This window comes from Dermochelys coriacea, chromosome 13, assembly GCF_009764565.3.
Source record: "Dermochelys coriacea isolate rDerCor1 chromosome 13, rDerCor1.pri.v4, whole genome shotgun sequence".
NCBI classification, from domain to species: Eukaryota; Metazoa; Chordata; order Testudines; family Dermochelyidae; genus Dermochelys; species Dermochelys coriacea.
The window spans coordinates 37,977,252-37,995,147 of NC_050080.1; the positions used below are offsets into that span (position 1 = coordinate 37,977,252).

Consider the following 17,896-nt stretch of genomic DNA (forward strand, 5'->3'; position numbering starts at 1 on the left):
CATCCATTGAGTGCCAGACTGCGTGTGTAATTTGGGTTCAGTACATTCCTAGGACATTTTCTGTAATCTTTGATCTGTAAAGCTGGTGATTATATGCCTTGTTGACTGCAGCAGTACTGTCCAGGGTAAAAGCAGACCTGAGTAGAGCTTAGCATTAAAATGAGAAAGCTAACGCTCCCTGGACTCAATAATAAGGAGTTATCCTAATTAAATTTCATAAAAACAAGCATGGAAAATCCAGTTTGATAGATTTCAGCTTTCAGATCTACTCTGGCACCTTGGCAAATCCATACTATTTACCCCCCACCGCCTTCTCATTTACAAGAGTGCACAGGGTTCTCTTGTTTCTACTGACATGGAGGAAGCCCAAAGCAAATTCAAGGCTGTGAGTAGTAGTAATAGTAGGAGAGAGAAGACGCCATTCAATCACCTACACTACAGATGAGATTTGGAAGGAAGTTTGGGAACCGCTGCAAAGGAGGTGGATGAAGGACAATGGAAAAAGCAGAAGTGGCTGGGGGAGAAGTGTGGTCCGGCCGTGTGTCCTCATCATTAAAGCTGTTCGAAACATTGTTATTGAGGGGAAATTGGATTTTTTTTTTCGCAAAAGGAAAATATTTCCAGAAAGCATCTGCTTCCCTTGAAAATTGTCAAATTTTTCTTTACAAGACCTGAAAATCTTTGACTAGCAATAAACCATTTTTATTTTCAGCAAATATTTTTGTTTGTTTTGGCAGCGACCTACAGACAGAGGATCTAAAGAGGAGGATAGTATCAAGATCCGGGGACTGCACCCCACGTGCCAGGGCAGGGATCACTATTTGAGTGACAAGATGAACCCCCCCCCCCAACATCTACATCATCAAGGGCGAATCCTACCGAGTGGTGAAGGACTTGAGCACCGATGCTGAGTCCAAGGTCCATGAGCTGCAGCCCTACTGCCATGGTGGGGACCACTACATGCACTGTGATTTCTTTTTCTCCATCATCTTCCTAGAGCAGGGGGTTATGTGCCGTGTCTTTGACATGAGCACAGATGAAAATGGGTTCGACACTCCCCTGCAGCCTGAATGCTGCAAGGGGCTCTATTACTTTGACCTCAGTATCTTCCCAACCCTGAACAAGGTGGACAGAAATGGGGGGACTCAGTGCTACCAGTACAATGACATGAGCTCCACCGATTCAGTCTCCATCTCCATCCACCCCAATGTGCTGAACTTCTTGCCCAGGGGGCTGACTCTCACAACAGGCATCTCAACCGGCGCCTGGGAGTGCATCAAGAATCTGCACAATGACTCCGAATCTCCCATCACCTGGTCAGACAAGGTCACCTGCAAGGTGGGCTATGCCAAGCACCATATGTCTAGCATCAAGCACAACTGGAGGATCTCTGCTGAGATCTCCCTCAGGGCTCAAGCTCAACACCCAGTTCCAGTTCTCCCTCAAGCCTGAGTACAGTGGAAGAAGCGTCTGCATGGAGCAGGAGGACTGGACACGTCCCACTGCCTCCAGTCCCCTAAATGTCTGGGAGGATGGAGAATGCCCCCCATTCACTTTCAAGGGGCTCTGGAAGGGGGTTGGAGTGCGGGAAGGGGTGTGGGCTCTGGACTGGGGCCGAGGGTTTTGGAGTGGGGGAGGGGACTCTGGGCTGAGCCTGGGGCAGGGGTTGGGATGCAGGAGGGAGTGCGGACTGCAGGCTCTGGGAGGGATTTTGGGTGCCGGAGGGGCTCAGGGCTAGGGCAGGGTGTCGGGGTGCAGCAGGAGGTTTGGAGTGCTGGTTCCAGGACAGGGCTGGGGCAAGGGGTTGGAGTGTGCCTTAGGAGGTAGGGAAACTGCCTTAGCTCCGCTGTGCTGCTGGACTTTTAGCAGCCAAAAATCTCCTGATTTGGCTTCAGTACCCTCCGGGAGATAGAGCACGATCCCAGGAGACTCCTGGCAAAACCGCGAGGATTGGCAACCCAGCATCTGCCCCATACTGAAGAGAAAGATGACCCTCTACCTCAGATCCCTGCCAATCTGACATGGGGGCGGGGGATTCCTTCCCCACCTCGATTCTGATGATCAATTGGACCCTGAGCATGCCAGCCCAATGCACCAACCAGGCACCTCAGAGCTGTGACCCACCCTGTCCTGTCTCCAGGTGTGGACAATCTCTGATCACTACGCTTCAGAGGAAAGTGAAAAAAAATCCCAGGGAGCCAATGGGGTTTCAAGGTAACCCGTCCTGCCTGACCCCTGCAGGGGAAGCCCTGAAGCATGAGATTAGATGATAATAATAGTCTTTATACAGGGCTGCAAGTGTTATGAGCATGTTGAGCTGCACTGGTTTAGTTCCTTAACTTCCTTCCCCCCAGGCCCCATGTCCCATTCCCACCTCTAGGAGCCACCAACCCCTTGCCCTGGGGCTGGATTAGAAGGGAAAGTCCCTGTGACACGTTCACTGACCGTCTCACAAACTGGCGAATCTTCAGCCCCAATTGGTTATGTCCTGCTCCCCCCACTGGAAATGTACAAACTGCTGCAGATATGAGATGGGCCAATAGGAGGTGACTGCAATAAAGACCACACAGAGAAGAGTCTGGCAGGGATCCCACCCTCTGGGAAAGCATCTGTGACCCTGTCAGAGAGCGGGGCATGGGGGTGGACAGAACTGGGGACCATTTAACAAAGTCTAAGGGGCTCAATTGGCCCACAGGGGTAGGGTTAGGGGGTGGAGGATGAAGTGGGAGAGCAGAGGTGGGATGGAGAGGGGCACTTTGGGGAAAGAGACGGGGTATTGTATGGAGGAGGAAGGAGGAGCCTGTAGGAGAAGGAGGAGTCAAAGGAAAGGGGATGGAGCCACTGATGAGGTAATAAACGGCCCCCTTCTGTGTTTACACCCAGAATATTGCAGGGCTGGTTTTGCGCTTCTCTAAAGTCCGTCGATCTTGGTAAAGCCAAGGAGCTCACTCCTGTCCCGAAGGGAGGCTGTCATCAGACAAGAGCATCTCTCTAAGGTGCCACAAGTACTCCTTTTCTTTTTACCAGGAGGGAGTGTCAGCTGGAGCTTTGTGGGGTGAGCCCAGGGCTCGGACAGCAGGGGCTGTGGGTCAGGAGTGAGGGACATCTGCAGAGCTGCTGGGATGGGGGAGCTCAGGGTTGTGATACCAGAGGGCTACGGGTCAGAATCAAGGGGCACCGGCAGAGCTGGTGGCGAGGGCTGAGCCCAGGGCTGGGATAGCTGGGGGGTTGTGGGTCAGGACTGAGGAAACTTTGATGCGTTGTTTTCCTGTGAGCTCTATTCATGGACTCCTGGCTGGGTACAGAGTTAGTCCTTGGGATACTGTTGATATTTCCTCCCCTCCCTATCTCACGCAGGGCAGCCCTACGTACTTACAGGGTGAGACGGAGGAGACATGGCCCAGTCACATAGATCGACAGCAGTAAGTGGGATCCCGTGTGAGATGGGATCATCCTGGGGCAGGACCTTGGGCTTTCCCCTCCCACTCTCCCTCAGGACAACGTCACCGCCTGGAGACAGGGCTGCAAGGTACATCTAGGAGACTTCACTGCAGGCACCTTCCAGGGTCACCCAATTCCTGTCCCAGGTGCCTGGTCGCTGATGATATCGAGGGGTCTTCAAACATCAAAGATTCAGATACGATCAGATAAGCCAATGTCAAATGGCCACAGCTCCATTGGTGTCAATCGGCCAGCCCCCAGCTGGTGTATATCGGCCATAGCTCCACGGGGGTGAGTGAAGAGGGGTCATTCTTGCTCTGAGGGATTCACTCCTGGTGTCACTGAAAAGTTTTTCCCTTCATAAAAACAGAGAAGTCTCCTGATGTGTCCAAGTCCAACCCCATGTGCACATGATCTTCTCAAGATGCCTTGATCCTTCTGCCAACTGCTCCCCTCCCTTCCCTCCGCTTTGTCCCCACCCCAGCACTCCAGGCCAGTCCCTGGTTCACTGGTCACTCGGAAGGACTCCCTGGGCACAGCCATCTTCCGCAACAACAGTAGAGACTGCATCGTCCGCTCTGACCTGCGCTGCTATCTGCAGACAAAAGATTTCCTTGAGAGGAGGCACAACATCAAGATCCAGAGACTGCACCCTGCATGCCAGGACGAGAAGCACTACGTGGGCAGCAGGCAGGAATGCAATATCTACATCGTCAAGGGTAACTCCTACCAGGTGATGAAGGACCAGAGCAGAGATAAAGAAGCTAAGGTCCTCTGCTAACAGGGCCCAGGCTAGTCATAATGGTCCCTTCTGGCCTTAAAATCTGTGCATCATGAACCAAGTTGGGTGTGATAGTTCTCAGGGAACCCAGGCCTGCGTGTCACCCCATTACCCCCTGCCACCAGAGAGAGGGGGTCTTGCCTATACCAGCTGGTTGTTGGTTCCCTACCTCTGCCAACCCCTGTTGATGGGATTCCCATGAAAATCCCAGTCTTTGGACACCCCAGAGGATCGGTGTACTCCCATTTCACCTGCTTTACCTGAGCCCCCACCCCGTATCATGCGCCCCACTTGGGTTCAATTATAAAACACAAGGAACTTTGTTCAAGAAAGGCTAGAGATTCAAGTAAAGAACAGTGAAAGAGACAAGGAAAAATGGTACAATCATCACATGCTTTCTAGAGACCAAATGTAACTCACAAGTTCTCCTCCAGGCTAGAGAAACTTCTCTCCCTCAAAGTCATCTCCCACATTTTCAACCAGGCCCATTTGACATCCCTTTTTGGGATGCAAATTCACTGTCTGTTTACTTCCCAGGTGAAAGATTCCAGAATGACTTTCTGCCCCCCTAAATATACCAAACAGACCTTTGATTTTCACCCCGAGGTAGCCCCATCTCTTTGAACCGCCTATCCCCCCACAGTGGGGTTGGATCAGTGCTAGCACCCCCTAGAGGGGAAAGGCCCCATGACACATTGTCACCATGCCCCAGTGGGTCACAACTGAGAATACCAAATTCAGGACAAGCTGCTGAGAAATAGGGCAGGCACACCCCAAAACTTGTGGCTGTTCTCCCATAAGTTACAGTGCTCCCATTAGTATCAGTGCATAGTCTAGAGGTTAGAACAGGAAAGAGGGGAAATGGAGATGCTTCCAGGGCCTTTTTTGCTTCTGCCCTGTGGAGGAAAACTTCATTGTCCTAAACCAAGCCCTGAGCCTAGTTTGTAGAAAAGTATAGGCACAAGATGGAGGATAGAGTCACATGGTCTAGTCACATGCCCTTGCATGCGTCGCTGAGTCATAGCAAGGGCCGTTACCCATATTCCAGCTAGAACATCCTCAGGAAGAGCTGTCAGGTAGGGAGAAGACTCTTCTGTGGTCCATTGTGAGTTAAGGATTCTTTGATGGGCCATTCCACCTGAATAGTCCCTTCACAATGTGCTGGCTAAATCCCTTGTGGGTGATACCTCAGGAGCAAACACATTTGAAATACAGGTAAAGAGTCAATATTCATAACTTCAGATGCAAAAATGATACATGCCTATAGATGTAGGCATAACCAGCAAACCATAACTTTTTCACAGACACATTATACGACACCCTTTGTACAAGATTTCTTGCAATTACATCACAGTGTTAACAACAATGATCTATATGGTCATATTTTAATCAGACAATGTCTCACATTCACCGACCCTCTCACCAACTGGAGAATCTTCTGTCCCAATCGGTTACATCCTGTTCTCTTCACTTGAAACGCACAAAGTGCTCCAGACACAGGATGGGCCGATAGGGGGTGGCTGCAATACAGACCATACAGATAGGAGTCTGGCAGGGACCCCATCATCTGGTGAAGCAGCCATGGCCCAGTCAGAGAACAGGTCTTGGGGGTGGACAGACTTGAGGACCCCTTAATATGGAGAAGAGGCTCAATCGGCCAACAGCGGCAGGGCTGGGGGGGGGGGGCAGAATGGGAGGTGGGATGGGAAGGGGGCATTGGGGGGAAGAGAGGGGGCATTGTATGGGGGAGGGAAAGAGGTTTTGCTCTTCTCTAAGGTCCTGTCCATCTCGGTATGGCCACTCCTGTTCCCAAGCGGGGCTGTCATCGATCGAGAGCATCTACCAGGTGGGAGTGTCAGCTGGAACTCTGTGGGGGGGTCCAAGGCTGGGCTAGGAGTGGGCTGTGGGTTGGGACTGAGGAGCACCAGCAGAACTGTGGGGGAGGGCTGAGCCCAGGGCTGGGATAGTGGGATGCTGTGGGTAGGGAGTGAAGGAAATTTGGTGCGTTGTTTTTCTGTGAGCTCTATTCGTGGACTCCTGGCTGGGCACAGAGTTAGTACTTGGGTTACTGTTGTTATTTCCTCCCCTCTTTATCTCCACGCAGGGCAGCCCTTCATTCTTACGGGGTGAGACGGAGGAGACATGGCCCAGTCAGATAGATCAACTGTGGTAAGTGGGAGCCTGTGCGAGGTAGGATCCTCCTGGGGCAGGACCCTGGGTTTTCCCCTCCCTCCATCTCTCCCTGAGGAGAACCCCATCCCATGGAGATAGGGCTGCAGGGCACATCTAGCAGACTTCAATGCAGACACCTCCCAGGGCTGCCCAATTCCTGTCCCAGGTGCCAGGTCACTGTTGGAACTGGGGGGTCTTCAAGCATCGAAGATTCATATAAGATCAGATGAGTTAATATCAAATGGCCACAGCTCCATTGGTGTCAATGGGCCACATCCCATCTGGTCTCAGTGGGTAAGACCCCAGCAGGTGTTCAGCGGCCGTCATTCCACTAGGATGAGTGAAGAGGAATTGTTGTTAAGGATAAGATTTTTCATGCATATTTTTAGTAAAAGTCACAGACAAGTCATGAGGAAAAAAGAAAAATTAACGGAAGCCCGTGACCTCTCCAGGACTTTTATTAAAAATATGCATGACAAAATGGGGAGCTGCAGGGTCCCCAAATGATCAGTGGCTCAAAGCTCAGGGCACCCTCGGTACCTGTGGTGGCTCTGGCTGGGAGCTCTGGGTGCTCCTGGGCACCCCCAATGACTGCAGTGACTCCGTGCTCCAGAGAAGACCGGCCAGTCATGGGGCTGGGAGCTGTGTGTAATGATACCTTACAAGAGACCTTTTGCATAAAGCATATTCCAGTTATATTATATTTACACTCATAAGCATATTCCCATAAAACGTTATGGAGTGCAACATCACAGTTATGATTAACTAACAAGTCATGGCATATAGAATCATTGTATGCTAAAAGGAGTTAAATTGTAGGCTTCTAGAAGGATAAGATTGATCAGTAATTAGAAGGGATAAGTATGTTATTAGATATCTATGTAGGGAGGGCTGAAGAAAAGCTTGACATATGTATGTAACCAAAGACAGAGCCTATGCCACGAGATTACAGGAAAAGATGCGCCAGTTGGTGATATTGCAGAAAATGAACAGAAAGAGTAATTTTTTGCTTACAAGATACCTGGTGGTCACATTTCTCTAACACACGCCCTAACCCCACTCTCTGTGTAAATGCTAACGAGGTATAGTCAGAATCACGTTATAAAAGGAAAGTGCCCAGATTAGGAAAACTGAGCTCCCTATGCGAAACTCTAGCAGGAACCGTCCCTCTACTGATGAGCAATACATGAAAGACCCATCAGAACCTAACACTGTCTCAGAGGATGTGAGTATAACTATATTTGTAACTTCTGCATAGGTCCATATAGAATTTCTATATGTTTGGGTAATTATAACTTTAACTGTAACTTTCATAAAACTTGTAAAGAGACTAGCCCTTGTACTTGGGAATGTCTGTGCGGTCACTACCCTTGGCCTTTATGTGTTCTAGAGACTCTCAATATGAAGCACGTAGCAGAGGTGACTTTCCAGCACATATCACAGGCCATGGGAGGCTAAGCCTCCCCAAACAACCCAGCATGGCCCTGCTCACGCTTCGCTCCCAGACCCCTCCAGCTTCCTGCTCTTCCCCCCACCTGGGGCTAGGGTGGCCTATGTCTGGGACTTGGGGTGGCTGGAGACAGTGCTCACGCTGCCTGGTGCTCTGGGGTTGGGGACACCAAGGTCAGGGGGGCCTGGAGCTGCACTGCCAGCTAAGCACTCCGGGACTCAGGGCACTGGGGCTGGGGGCACTGGGGCTATGCCGCCCACCCGGTGCTCAGGGGCTGGGGGTGCTTCGGCAGCCTAGGGCTGGGGCACAGGGGGGCCAGCAGCCACAGTGGGGGGTGGGAGGGGTTCTGGGATGCAGTGGGAGAGGGGAAGGGCCTCGGGCACAAGGGGCAGGGCCAGCAGCTAGCTTCACCCAATGGGCGGTTCATCCACTGCCCACGCTTTCATTCTGTTAAGCCTGAAATTGTATCCAACAGAGCCAAACCCACAGTGATGTAATACCGCAATACAAAATTCACTTTAAATAAAAGATGGCTACACTATTATTATCATTATTATTTCAGCTGGCTGGAAAACATTGTTGGATAGTCCTGTGGAAAATGTAGATGTTCTATAAACAACTCCACGACATTTTTCCGTATGCCCCTCTCGCCATGGTTATGGGTATGAGTGGGACACAGGCATTCATTGGCACCCTGGTATGACCTTTAGGGGGAGGAGGATCTCCGCACTCGTGTAATTCTTTGGGTCACAGACACATCTGGATATTGCAGCAACTTTCATCTTTCATCACTTCTAAAGCCAGAAGGAATCATTCGAGCACCTAGTCTGACCCCTGCAGAGCACAGGCCGTAAGTAATCACCCACATGCCCCACTGTGAATTCAAAAGACATTAGTTACACCAAAGTTTTTCATTCCAAAAGAGGCTAAGCCGTTGTGGCCTCCTGCAGAGAATAGAAAGGATGGAGTGCTTCAATGCTATGGCAGGGGACTGATTCGGTGGACAATGATCCGAGTAGGTGACCTGCACCCCACAATGAAGAGGACCCCCCCACCCCACAAACCAGGTCACTGATAATCAGACTTGGGGGGAAAATTCCTTCCCCATGTGGATTCTGATGATTAGTTAGACCCTGAGCATGCCAGCTCGACCCACCAGCCAGGCATCTCAGAACTGGCCTGGCCCATCTCCAGCTGTAGATGATCTCTGATGCTTCAGAGGAAGGTGAAGAACTATCCAAGAATACAGGGAGCCACCAGGGTAAACCTCCCTGCCTCATCCCTGCAGGGGAAGCCCTGAAAGCAAGAGATTGGATTATAGTAATTGTCTTCATACAGGGTTGCAAGTGTTATGACAATGTTGAAGTGCTTTGGTTTAGTTCCTCAACTTCCACCTAGTTCATCTACAGAGGACAGGCCTCATGTCCCATTCCCACCTCCCTGAGCCACCAATCCCCCAGCCCTGGGGCTGGATTGGATCCAGTGACCCCGAGAGGGGAAAGGCCCGATGTCACTGATACTCTGACAAAGAGAAGAATCTTCAGCCCCAGTCAGTTACATCCTGGAACTGGAAATGTACAAACGGCTGCAGATATGGGAAGGGCTGATAGGAGGTGACCACAATACGGACGATGCAGATAAGAGTCTGGCAGGGACCCCATCCTCTGGTGAAGCAGCTGTGGCCCCACAAAGAACAGGGCTTGGGGTGTGCTCTAGTCACTAGATCCCAATCCCCTCCCATAGCCAGGGAGAACCCAGGAGTCCAGGCTTCAGCCCCCTGCCCCCCGCACACACACAACTCCGAGCAGGGTAAAGATTCCAGGATTCCCAGGATTCCTGGTCCCAAAGCCCCCCCCCCCCACACACACACACACACTCCAACCACAAGACCCCACTCCCATCCCAGGGCCATGGAGAGAACCCAGGCGTCCTGCCAAAGAACAACTAAACACCCCCCTCCCATCTCTGAGTACGGGATAGAACCCAGGAGTCCTGATCCCCAGCCCCACAACACACACACACTCTAATCACTAGACCCCACTGCCCTCTCTGAGCTGTGGAGAGAACTCAGGAGTCCTGGCCCCCAGCCTCCCCTGCTCTAATCACTAGAACTCACACCCCTCTCTGAGCCGGGGACAGAACCCAGGCATTGTGCCCCTCCCACAAGAAACCTGTCTCTGGTCCTTTAATGGCTATACAGTTGGGAGAAGGAGCCAGCCAGCCGCTTCCCCTCCCCATTAGCTACGACTTCCCACTGTGGGGCAGTCCAGGTGGAACTCCAGCCCGGGAAAGCTTTCGGGATCCCGGTCCCGTCCCCGCTGGCTGGAGGAGCAGCGCCTTGGAGAGGGGCAACAGGGCTGCATCTCCACTCCCAGCGCCGGTGAGATCCGGGGACCATCCCTGCCCCTTTCCAGGCTGCCCCATCGTCAAATATCACACAGGGCCCACCCTGGGGCTCAAGCCCTTCCCCCTCAGCCACACCCAGGGCTTGGCCCTTCTTGGTGTGACTCTCCCCACCACAGATCTTCCCACCAATCTCTCCTTCTGGGGCCTGTCTGGTTTCGGCATCAGCCCACCCCGATTCTACCCACACCCAAATTCCTTCCCCATGTCAATTCTGATGCACAGTTGGACCCTGAGCGTGCCAGCCTGACCCACCAGCCAGGCATCTCAGAGCCCTGGCCCACCCCATCCTGTCTCCAGCTGTGGGCAATTGCTGATGTTTCAGAGGAAGGTGAAGGAACATCCCAGAATACAAGGAACCAATGGGGCATCATGGTAACTCTTCCTACCTGACCCCTGCAGGGAATGCCCTGAAGCATGAGACTTGATTATAGTAATTGTCTTCATACAGGGCTGCAAGTGTTAGGACCAGGCTGAGGTGCTTTGGTTTAGTTCCTTACCTTCCATCCCCCCAGTTCATCGAGAGGGTAAAGGCCTCCTGTCCCATTCCCACCTCCCTGAGTCACCCATCCCCCTGCACTGGGACTGGATCAGAGTCAGATCCCCCTAGAGGAGAAAGGCCCCATGACACAGTCACTGACCCTCTCACAAACGGCAGAACCTTCAGCCCGAATCGGTTACATCCCGTTTTCTTCACTGGAAACACACAAAGTGTTGCAGGCACAGGATGGTCTGATAGGGGGTAGCTGCAATACGGACCACGCAGATATAGGGTGTGGCTGCAATACGGACTGTGCAGATAAGAGTCTGGCAGGCTGATGGTTTTTATTTTATTTTTTTTGATTTGGCTATAACAAGGGCCTTTACACTTTTTTTTTTTAAATGCATACATTTTTTTATTTACATAAACCATTTTTTACAGAGACCTTTAAAGGTATACAGTAGTTTGTATGTTGACAAAGAAAAGGCATTGTAAATTAAACCTGACTACATTTTGTCATTAAAACAGTTCACATTGTGGCCTGGGCTTTTCAAAAAAAAAAATATATATTTTTTTTTAAATGTAGACATAATACAAGATTCTGTTTTTTACTTACTAAACCTTAAAACAAAGAAATGTACATTTAACTAGACTGCCTAATCTATAATACATATAGGAAACCATAGTAAACATTACAACTTATTTTAAAACAAAAGGGTGACCATAATTAGTTATAAAGATTGTTTTGGTCTGTTTTTGCCTTAAATTAGTACAGACACTGGCAGTCTGTCAGATGTGTTTTTACCAACGTCCCAGAGGGTCTTTCCTTTCTGCTGTTCAAAAGGGATGGCTGGCAGGATGATTAAATTATACATTAATTCTTATAGTACAAATATAAAATGTTACTTCTACACAGACCCCATCAGCGTTTAGATCCAGAGAATTGCAGGGCTGGTTTTGCTCTTCTCCAAGGTCCCGTCCATCTCAGTACGACCCAGGAACTCGCTCCTGGCCCCAAGCGGAGCTGTCATCAGCTGAGAGCAATTACCAGGTGGGAGTGTCAGCTGGAACTTTGGGGCAGGGGGACCCCAGGGCTGGGCTAGCAGGGGGCTTGTGTGTTGGGACTGAGGGGCACCGGCAGAGCTGGTGGCGAGGGCTGAGCCCAGGGCTGGGAAAGCTGGGGGGTTGCGGGTCAGGAGTGAGGGACCTTTGGTGCGTTGTTTTCCTGTGAGCTCTATTCATGGACTCCTGGCAGGGCACAGAGTTAGTCCTCGAGCTACTGTCGATATTTCCTCCCCTCTTTATCTCCACTCAGGGCAGCCCTTCGCACTTATGGGGTGAGATGGAGGAGACATGTCCCAGTTGGACAGATCCATGGTGGTAAGTGGGAGCCCGTGTGAGGTGGAATCCTCATGGGGCAGGTCGCTGGGCTTTCCCCTTCCTCAGGATTGCGCCACCCCCTGGAGATTAGTCTGCAGGGCACATCTGGAGACTTCATCATGGACAGGTGCCTGGTCGCTCTTGGAACTGGGGGTCTTCAAGCATCAAAGGTTCACAAAGGATAAGATGAGATGAGCTAACATCCTGCCCTCACTTCTCCTCGTCTCAGGACTGGAGTCCTGCCGATGGACCATTGGTCCCTCACAATGACACCTCGGGCACCGACATCTTCGATAATCAAAAGGGCTTCTTTATCATCTGCTCCAACCTGGATTGCTACCTGCGGACAGACAATCGAAAGAGCGGGTCTGGTATAGAGATCCGGAGACTGCACCCTGCGTGACAGGGTGGGGATCTCTATGGGAGTGACAAGACGATTCCCCCCCCCCCCGCAACATCTACATCATCAAGGGCGACTCCTACCGGGTGGTAAAGGACTTCAGCACAGATGCTGAGGCCAAGGTCCATAAGCTGCATCCCAACTGCTGTGGCGGGGACCACTACATGTACTTGCTTCTGGGTTCCACATCATCTTCCTAGAGCAGCGTGTTGTGTGCTCTGTCCTTGACATGGGCACAGATGAACATGGGATGGATGCTCCCCTGCATCCTGAATGCTGCAAGGGCCTCTACTACTTCTTCCCAACAGTACTGAAGGCGGATGAGAAATGGTGGGTAGAGCTCATGTTCATATACACGTAGTACTGAGCCCACCAACAGATCTCCTTCTCCGTCCACCCCAACATGGTGAACTTCTTCCCCAGGGGGCTGACCCTCACCAAGGGCACCTCAACCAGCAGCTGGGAGTGTATCAAGTCCCTGCACAACAATTCCGATTCCCCCATCGCCTGGTCTGATAAGGTCACCCGCAAGTGGGCCATGCCAAGCACCAGATGTCCAGCGTCGAGCACAACTGGAGCATCTCCGCTGAGCTGTCCCTTGGGTCCGGAGCCCTCACCAAGCTCATCACCCAGGCCCAGTTCTCCCTCAGGGCCGAGTACGGCGGGAGAAGCATCCACACGGAGCAGGAGAATTGGATCAAAGCCCAAGAAGATGAGTCACTCAAGATGACCCTGGAGCCCAAAAAGAACCTCTACATCTGGCAGCACTGCCTCAGCATAGGCCACAAGCCTGTCTTATTCTGCAGGGACATCCACTTCACCCAAGGAAACAAAACTACCCAACTGCATCCCACTGCCTCCATCCCCTAAGCGTCCATGAGGATGAATGCCAGCACCAGGATTTCATTCTTGACCTGTGTGTGTGAGCGTTGGCCTCCTGAAAAATCAATGGGATCAAATCAGCCCCTTCAAATCCATACTTATCGCTTCCCAGTGCCCTCCTCCCAGCTCACAAACCCGGCTCATCCACTTCCCCTCCCCCAGCTTCTCTGCAAATCACATCACCAGGGCAGATGATTTCATTGCCTGTTCTCTCCATCTTCTCTCATTAGAATCCGCAGCCTGAATTCTGCTTTGGGATCATTCCAGGGTCGAATCTGCTGCAGAAGCACAAAGAATTTGTCCAGCGTTCATCAGGCTGTAGGGATTGAATTTCCTTGGTTTGGGGTCTGTAGAAGGGTAAAAAACAGGAAAGCATGAGGGAGCCAGGATGGTAATAAATTGTCTTCATATGGGGCTGCAAGTGCTAGGAGCATGTTAAGCTGCACCCCTGACCCATTGATCTAGAGGGGAAAGGCCCCGTGTCCCATTCTCACCTCCCTGAGCCCCCAATCCCCCAGCCCTGGGTCTGGATGGGAGCCAGCGCCCCATGAGGGGAAAGGCCCTGTGACACTTTCACTGACCCTTGCACAAACTGGAGAATCTTCAGCCTCAACTGGTTACATCCTGCTCCACCTGAACTGGCCCCTAGCAGGCGTGACTGGCCTGCTGGGCCCTGATTGACTTCTGCCCACTCCCGGCCCTTCTAGCCACTGCAGGACCAAGTGGGGGCTTTCTAGGGGGTCCAAACTCGCTGCTCTTTCTCCCCAGACAGGCCAGCTTCTTGGGGCCTGGTGCCCCCCATAAGGCTGAGCCCCCAGCAGGGGGCAGCAAATGCCTAGCACACCCTATAGTGGGGGGTAGGGCAAGGGACACAAGGCACAGGTAAGGAGGAGGTGCCCAGGCAGGGAACCCATCTTAGTCCCCGGTGAGCCTTCTGCATCCCCTCCACCTCATGTCTGCCCTGCCTTCTCCATCCTGAGCCCCAGCATATAACTAGAAGGGTGTCATCACTGGACAGAGCTGGTGGGGGAGGGGGCAGCAGGAATGGGACCCTGAGAGCCATAGGGAAAGGAACAGCCTGAGGAACTCACCACCACATGAATTCAACAGAGGTTGAATGGCCAATCAGAGGTTCTTGGATCACTCCCAGCAAGGCAGAGGAGCCACGGCCCTGGAGTGAGGGGGCAGGAGGAAAGTCTGCAGTTGAGGGCATGGCTCAGCAATAAGGGGAGCAGGAGGAAGTTACTCCCCTGAGCAGGTTATTCCACAATTGTCCACAAGAAGGTGCCACTCTCAAAGGCCAGGCTAGATGGGCTCCCTGGGCTGATGGACCCTAGGGATCCTTCAGCAACAGCACAGATTTAGGGCAAGCATGGCAGAATCTGGGCCAGTTACCTCCCAGCTGCATTCCAGCTCCGGCAACCCACCAAGGGGGAGGCATCCATATACAGATGGGGAGAGCTGGGACTGAAACCCCAAAAGCCTTACCTCCCAGTCCCCTGACCTCCCTGTTCTCACCATTAGACACCCCCCTCCCATCTCTGAGCAGGGGAAAGAACCCAGGATTGCTGGTCCCAAAGGCCCTCTCCACACACACACACACTCTCCAACCAGAAGACCCCACTCCCCTCCCAGAACCGGGGAGAGAACCAAGCATCCTGACCTCCCTTTAACGATTAAACCCTTCATCCCATCTCCAAGCAGGGAAAAGAATCCAAGAGTCCTGCCACCCCCGACCAACTATTAGACGCCCCCCGTCTCCAAGCAGAGGATAGAACCCAGGCATCCTAGCGACCAGCCTCCTCTGTTCTAACCACTGACTAGCCCATCCACTCTCCCAATCTGAGAGAGAACCCAGGCGTCCTGCCCCTCCCCGAAGCAAATCCGTCCTCACCCTTTAACGGCTGTGCAATTGGGAGGAGCCGGCCGGCCGCTTCCCCTCCCCTTTAACTACGACTTCCCGTTTGGGGGCGGGCCAGGCGGATCTGAGCCCGGGCAAGGCGGTGGGTTCCCCCCGCCGGCTGGAGGCGCCGCGCCTTGGAGAGGGGGGCGCACGGCCCCGGGAGCGCAGTCCTTGGAGAGGGGCGCACGGCCGCGTCTCCACTCCCAGCGCCGGTATGATCCGGGGAGCATCCCCGCCCCATTCCGAGCTGCCCCATCGCCCCTTCCCGGGGGGTCTGCAAGTGGGGCCGCTCCAGGGGGGTCCCCCCTTCTGGGATGGGGGAGCAGAGGCCGCGCTGGGCTGCTGGTTACCCGTGGTGCCCGGTGCAGAGCCAGCTTCCACTCGGGACCAAGGCCTCCTTCCCCCTCCCACACACACCCAGGGCCTGGCCCCTCTTGGTGTGACTCCCCCACACACATCCTCCCCCAACCTCCCTTTCTGGGACCAGGCTGATTCTCCCCCCACCCTGTTCCCTGGGCGGCGGTGCCCTCCACACCGCCAGGGTCCAGCTGGTCTGGGCCTACCCCATTTCAGTATGGAGGCCCCCCCCTCACTCTCCACCTCTGGTGTCCCCCAGGAGCTCAGCCCCCCCATGGCCGGGATCGCCCCACGAGCACGTTCCCCTGGCACCGATGTCTTCACCACCCCTCACGGCTTCTTCATCGTTCGCTCCGACGTGGGCTGCTTCCTCCAGGCGCCCGAGTGCCACTCCCCGGAGGCTGTGGAGATCCGGGGCCTGCACCCTGCCTGCCAGGGCGGAGAACACTATGTGGGCGACACCACCGGCTCCTGTGTTTGCATTCTCCGGGGGGACGCATTCCACCGAACCACAGACCTGAGCGCCGCCCCCAGCCCCGACGCCCTCCCCCTGCACCCCACGTGTCGCGGTGGAGACCACTATGCCTCATGGGGCGGCCGCTTCTCCCTCATCTTCCTGGCCCGCGGCGTGGTTCTGTCTGTGGGTGACCTGACCACGGGGGCCGAAGCAGAGGAGACGCCCCTGGAGCCCGCGTCCCGCCATGGACTCTACTACTACGCCCTTGACGCTACCCACCTGGCTTTCCTGGGTGTGGAAGAGCAGCGGGGGCTATACAGCCAGGCCTTCTCTAGCTCGGGGCACCGGGAGGTCCTTCCCGTCCACGCAGACGTGGCCAGCTTCCTCCCCGGCGGCCTGTCCCTGGTCCACAGGGGCACCTTCGGGGCGTGGGAATGCATCAAGCTGATCCAGAACGAGACAGACGGGCCGCTCCCTGGCAGCCACGAGATAACCCGGAAGGTGGGACGTGTGGAAGAGAAATTGGCCAACTGGACCTTCTCCACGGCCAGTTCCCCGGCACCTGCAGACCTTTCTGTGGCCTTGCTCCAGGCCCAGTTCTCTCTGCCCCCAATGTATGGCGGGCTGGGGCTCAGGACGGAGCAGGAGGAGTGGGAAGCCGTGGCCGAAGAGGGAGAGGAGCTGCGGGTCATTCTTCAGCCCCGGCAGAAGCTCTACTGGTGGCAGTACCACCTGGGCTTGGGGCACCGGCCTATTCTCTTCTGCCGCTGCCTCAAGGTGACCCGTAGCCCCGTGTCACCTGCTAACCTCCCGCTGCCCCGGTCGGATGCAGGGGACGCTGGCGTCTGACTGGGGAACGGAGGCTGACGGTAGAGGAAAGGTTAACTTTGTCGCTGAATAAATGATGTTCTATTGCACTGTCAGCGGCTGTCTGTGGATGGCTTTGGGACCCCATCCCGCTCCTCCCGAAGTGGGGAAATTGAGGCACAGAATGTGTCAGGGTAGGACATGGAGTTGTGGCTCCCAGTGCCCTGCTCTAACCACTAGCCCCCATTCCCATCTCAAAGCTGGGGATAGAACCCTGGAGTCCTGACTCCCAGCCCCACCCCCCAACCACTTGACTCAAATCACCCTCCAGAGCCAGGGAGAGAACACATGAGTCCTGAAGGCCAGCAACACGGTTTTCTTTCTTTGAGCTTCCCTAGTGTCCCAAGCAGGTGTTGCATCCCTGGGAGAGACACTGACCTATCCGGGTCAGAGGGGGTCTGGGAGTACAGGGGAAAAATGGGGTTTGACCCAACAGGGACCCCCCCCTTCCAGATCCAAGTGATAACTGAGCTGCAGGACCCCATGGAAGTGGTGTTTGTGGGAGGGGGGGAGCAGCCTGGAGGAGACCAGGGATCAGTGAGGGGGGGAGGTCATGGCAGTGGGAGCTTGGGGGGCGAGGGACATGTGGGATCTGGGGAAGGCCAGGGAAGGATCTTTAGGGGAAGTAGTGCTGCTGTTTCTATGACCTCGTTCAGCACCAGAGCCAGTCACCAACCTTCAACACAATTGGGAATGTTCTTCTCTGAGACTTGGTTTCCCTGGCTGTAAAATGGGGTGAGGATCCCACCTATTGTCTAGTGAGACTAAGATCGTTGGGGTTGGGACTGTTTCTCACAAAGGGTCTGTGCAGCGCCTGGCATGACAGGGGCCCTGATCAGAGTCAGGGTATTCTAGGATCTACCCCAACACAAATAATTTGCCTCTCTCTCCCTCCATCTCCATTCTCACTTCTCTATCCATT

At 53.7% G+C, this 17,896-nt stretch overlaps 1 protein-coding gene and 1 long non-coding RNA gene across 4 annotated transcripts; one reads left to right on the plus strand and one right to left on the minus strand.

Moving 5' to 3' along the window:
• Positions 1 to 11,063: 11,063 nt before the first annotated feature.
• LOC119841782 lies at positions 11,064 to 15,281 on the minus strand. 3 transcript variants are annotated; one of them, XR_006275451.1, is made up of 4 exons: positions 14,786 to 15,274; positions 14,482 to 14,561; positions 12,592 to 13,737; positions 11,064 to 12,448 (listed from the first exon to the last, which is right to left on the minus strand). It is a non-coding gene; the product is annotated as an uncharacterized LOC119841782 (long non-coding RNA). The 3 variants fall into 3 exon arrangements; XR_005288616.1 differs by having other exon boundaries at positions 12,592 to 13,445; positions 13,574 to 13,737; positions 14,482 to 15,274; XR_005288615.1 differs by having other exon boundaries at positions 14,482 to 15,281.
• A 38-nt stretch (positions 15,282 to 15,319) lies between these two features.
• Positions 15,320 to 17,030, plus strand: LOC119841781. Its single transcript, XM_038369391.2, has 2 exons — positions 15,320 to 15,505; positions 15,910 to 17,030. Exon 2 carries the CDS (start codon positions 15,925 to 15,927, stop codon positions 16,954 to 16,956), a length of 1,032 nt encoding a protein of 343 aa, XP_038225319.1. The 5' UTR covers positions 15,320 to 15,505; positions 15,910 to 15,924; the 3' UTR covers positions 16,957 to 17,030.
• The last annotated feature ends 866 nt before the right edge of the window (positions 17,031 to 17,896 follow it).